At 42.2% G+C, this 4,285-nt stretch overlaps 1 protein-coding gene across 1 annotated transcript; it reads right to left on the minus strand.

Annotated features, from left to right (window-relative positions):
* Positions 1–1,710: 1,710 nt before the first annotated feature.
* Positions 1,711–2,688, minus strand: LOC102242500 (olfactory receptor 1J4). Its single transcript, XM_005879216.1, has one exon. It carries the CDS (start codon positions 2,686–2,688, stop codon positions 1,711–1,713), a length of 978 nt encoding a protein of 325 aa, XP_005879278.1.
* Between the last annotated feature and the right edge of the window lie 1,597 nt (positions 2,689–4,285).

The raw sequence follows: 4,285 nt of genomic DNA on the forward strand, positions 1-4,285 counted from the left end.
GCTCAGTGGGTAAAGCGTCGGCCTGTGGACTGAAGGGTCCGGGGTTCAATTCCAGTCAAGGGCACATGGTTGGGTTATAGGCTCGATCCCCAGTAGGGGGCATGTAGGAGGCAGCCTATTAATGATTCTCTCTCATCATTGATGTTTCTCTCTCTCTCTCTCTCTCTCTCTCTTCCTCTCTGAAATCAATAAAAATATATTTAAAAATATAAACTACAGAGCTTTAAAAATATAATAAAAATATAATAATATTAAAAATATAAATACAAAAAAGAAAATATAAATGCAAATGTATTCTGACTCGAGGCCCAGTGCACAAAATTTGTGCACGGGTAGGGTCACTAGTGGCTGCCAGCTGCTGGCCTGGGTGTTCCTTTCCTGGCTGCTGGCTGCTGGCTGGGGCCTTCTGTCGTTCCACATAGCCCCCTGGTGGTCAGTGCACATCATAGCTAGCCATCTAACTCCTGGTCAGTCGGACTCCCAAGGGGACACTATGCATATTAGGCTTTTATATATATAGACTAGAGGCCCGGTGTATGAAATCCATGCACTTGGGAGGTCCCTCAGCCTGGCCTGCATCCTCTCATAGTCCGGGAGCCCTCAGGGGATGTTGAACTGATGATGTTAAGCTGGTGGTTGGACATCCTTAGCACTGCCGCGAAGGTAGGAAAGGCTCCCACCACCACCACTGCGCTTCCCAGCTGTGAGCCCGGCTTCTGGCTGAGAGGCCCTCCCCCTGTGGGAATGCACTGACCACCAGGAGGCAGCTCCCATGTTGAGCTTCTACCCCCTAGTGGTAAATGTGCATCATAGCGACTGGCCATTCCGCGGTTTGGTCAATTTGTATATTAGCCTTTTATTATATAGGATTACATTAGATGTTAGTAGATACATTTCTCCAGAAATATAATAATGGTTACTCTACATAAAAAGAGCAAAATCTAACATTACACTGTTAACAATGGACACCTCAAAGATATAAGGACAAAGAAAAGTTTCAAGTGATAGAAGAGAAATACCATGTAAACACTAACCATGAGAAAGCTGCATCTTTACCATCTATATTACACTAGTATCTATATCTCTATCTGCATCTGTACATATAGATAGAAAGTATCAGAGGTAGATGAGGTCTTAAGGTAGGACCCAGTACTAGAACTATCTTCTAATTATAAATGCAATTATGTGCTGTTAAATGCATTTTTCAAAAGTCTCTTTCTTTTTACAAAGCTTTTTTTTTGTAGTACCTGGGACTTTCCAAAGTATTATTTTTCTTACTATGGCTGATTGCAATCTACCAACATGATGACATTGAATGTGAGCTGGTTAGAAATACACATAATCAGCTTGAAGCCAAGAAAAGCCAACATTAAAAAATAAATGGAAAGTTCACCAGAAGTAAACTATGATGCTAAATCAGGGCGTCCTTATTAACACAGTATAAACAATACATAAACAAAAACAGACATGACTCAAAGGAAAAAACCAAAAATCCACAACTATAATTGTGCAAAATGTTTTGCATGAGATTTTGCATACATCTTGTAAGAGATGATGAAAAGCAAAAAATATTAATTAGCAATATAGAATTATTAACAATCCAAGTAGCAAATGTGACCTAGTTAACATATTAACAACACATGTACATGATGATAAAACACATATTCTATGAAAGTTATATGGAGGTTCGACCATACATTAATTTTAGATCTATCTTCCTGTGCTCCTGACTGCAACAGGAGGATTTAGTAATTGCTGCTTAAAGAACTTAACCCTATTGACACACATCTCTAGGGCCTGTTTTATATCTCTGTTCCTCAGGCTGTAGATGAAGGGGTTCAGCATGGGGGTTATTACTGTATACATGACCGAAGCAATTATGTCTTTAGAATCCCATGATGAGGAGGAAAAGTAAACACCAGCAAGTGTCCCGTAGTATAAAGACACCACAGAGAGATGGGAGCCACAGGTAGAAAAGGCTTTAAAGAGTGTCTTAGTGGAGGGCACCCTAAGCATGATAGTCCCTATACGGATATAGGAGCCCAGAATAACACCAAAACAAAGAAAGAAAATTATTCCTGTTTCAGTGAATATGACCAGCACATTGAGGGAGGTGTCTGAACAGCTCAGCTTCAGGAGTGCAGCGAGGTCACAGAAGAAGTGGATGATGGCATTGTCAGCACAGAAAGACAGTCGGGCCAAAAGGAGGGTATGAATAAGAGCATGGACACAGGCAACTATCCAAGAGCCAGCCACCAGCAATGCACACAGCCCCTCCCTCATGATGGTGGTGGTATAGTGAGGGTGACAGATGGCCACGTACCTGTCATATGCCATCACAGCCAGAAGAAAATTGTCAAGACCAGCAAAATGTATGAAAAAATACAACTGAGAAATGCATCCGACATGGGAGATGGATTGTTGCCGAGTCTGCATGTTCATGAGCATCTTGGGGACAATGACAGAGGAGAGAGAGATGTCAGAGAAGGCCAAGTGGCTGAGGAAGAAGTACATGGGCGTGTGCAGGCGAGAGTCCAGCCTGATGAGCAGGATGATGAGCAGGTTGCCCAGCACTGTGGTCAGGTACATGCCCAGGAACAGGGTGAAGAACACGCCCTGCTGCCCTGGCGGGATGGGGAGCCCCAGGAGGAGGAAGTGGGACACGCTGCTGTGGTTCTCAGGCCTCATGCTGCTCTTCTCTCTACTGGGGATGAAAGGACAGTGAAAAAAGCCAGAGACATTGAATGTGTTTATGGTCACTACTGTAGGGTTTCCTACTTTCTCCTGGAGAAAAATAACATCTCCTTGCATTCATATAATCTGCTAGAGCTTTCATTGCAAGCAACACACCTTCAATGCCCAATATGGCTTCTTTCAAATGAAAACAGAACAAATTCATCTTTATTTTCTTAATCACCCAGGTTCCTGGCACTGTGCTACTAATTAGAGATGCAAGAATAAATGGGACACACAGGACCTCTTTCCTCTGCCCCCTGACCCTCTGGGCACCCCTGACAGAAGACTGAGTAAAGGTAAGGCTCTGAGCCAGATTCCTTGTGCTGTGAGTCTGGTGACATCACTCTCTGGGCAGCTGACTTTAGGAGCTGAATCTATCGTGTCTACATGTTGTGCCACAGTATGTGAAGATGCCAATATCACACATTCCTAGAGTCAATAAGAGCGTTCTAATTCAAAACACATGAATATCTAAGAACAGTGACTGTATAAAATAAACACATAAAATTTTAATTATTATTTTTATGATGTGCTAACTACCCAAATGAAGCCAAGATCAAATGTAGAAATTCAATCAAAAAGCATCTTGAGAAGATCAGCGCAAAGGACCAAGGAGCTGACCTAGCCCCTGTGCTACCTTATCGGAGCTCTCACTCTCTCAAGAGGCATTGCGGAGCTCACATCCTGTCATTGGGTAAATCTTCTGGTGAGACAAGTCTAAATGCACATCCATCTTTTTGCCAAGAAATAAACTTACCTCAGTGCATCTATCTCCATCTGTATCTGGTGCTTCGAGCTGGCTCCGAAATGAGGATCCATGGCAAGAGAGACCTGAGATCTGGCAGGTGAGAACTGGGGACCCTGAAGGATGGGAAGTGTCTATTAGGATTCACAGTTACCTGACTGACCATCACTATTTCTAGTACCGATCTTCACATTTATAATAATTGACATTTAGTGAACACTCTGTCAAACCAATCCATTTTTGCATTTATTGCCACAGTTAGTAACTGCTGTAGTCTCAATTCTCACATGTTTCTTAGATATATTAGAATCTTTGCTCCTATGACCCTGCTGTTTCTCCCTCTTTTTAATTAGACAAAAGAGCCAGGACCTTAAGAAATATAGTCTCAGGATTTGAGGAAGTCCTTCTGCTCAGACTGCGGTCACCACTCATAGTCCTACAGCCCAGTATTTTGCAAATGGATTTCATGTACCTTCAATTTCACTCAATCTACCATTGTTTATTCTGTGTCTGGGAAGTAGAGAAGATGGTGATATTTGTTCCTTCATTTACTAACAGTAGTGAGATGGCTTACACAATTTCACATAGACATTACCCAGCGGAACCTGATCTCAAAGGTAGATTTTCTCGTCATCTTTTCACTGGGAAGAGATTTCACCCATTTCTTCCTGTGGGAGGTAGAAAGGTTAAGCTAAAGTTGAATGTCAAAATACCCATAAGCTTGGGAGAGGAACTTGGCATTGATCTTGTTGTGTGTGTGTGTGTAATGCTAGTTACTTACTGGCATTATTTAAAGTTAAGTAA

This window comes from Myotis brandtii, unplaced genomic scaffold (assembly GCF_000412655.1).
Source record: "Myotis brandtii unplaced genomic scaffold, ASM41265v1 scaffold589, whole genome shotgun sequence".
Taxonomy (NCBI): Eukaryota; Metazoa; Chordata; class Mammalia; order Chiroptera; family Vespertilionidae; genus Myotis; species Myotis brandtii.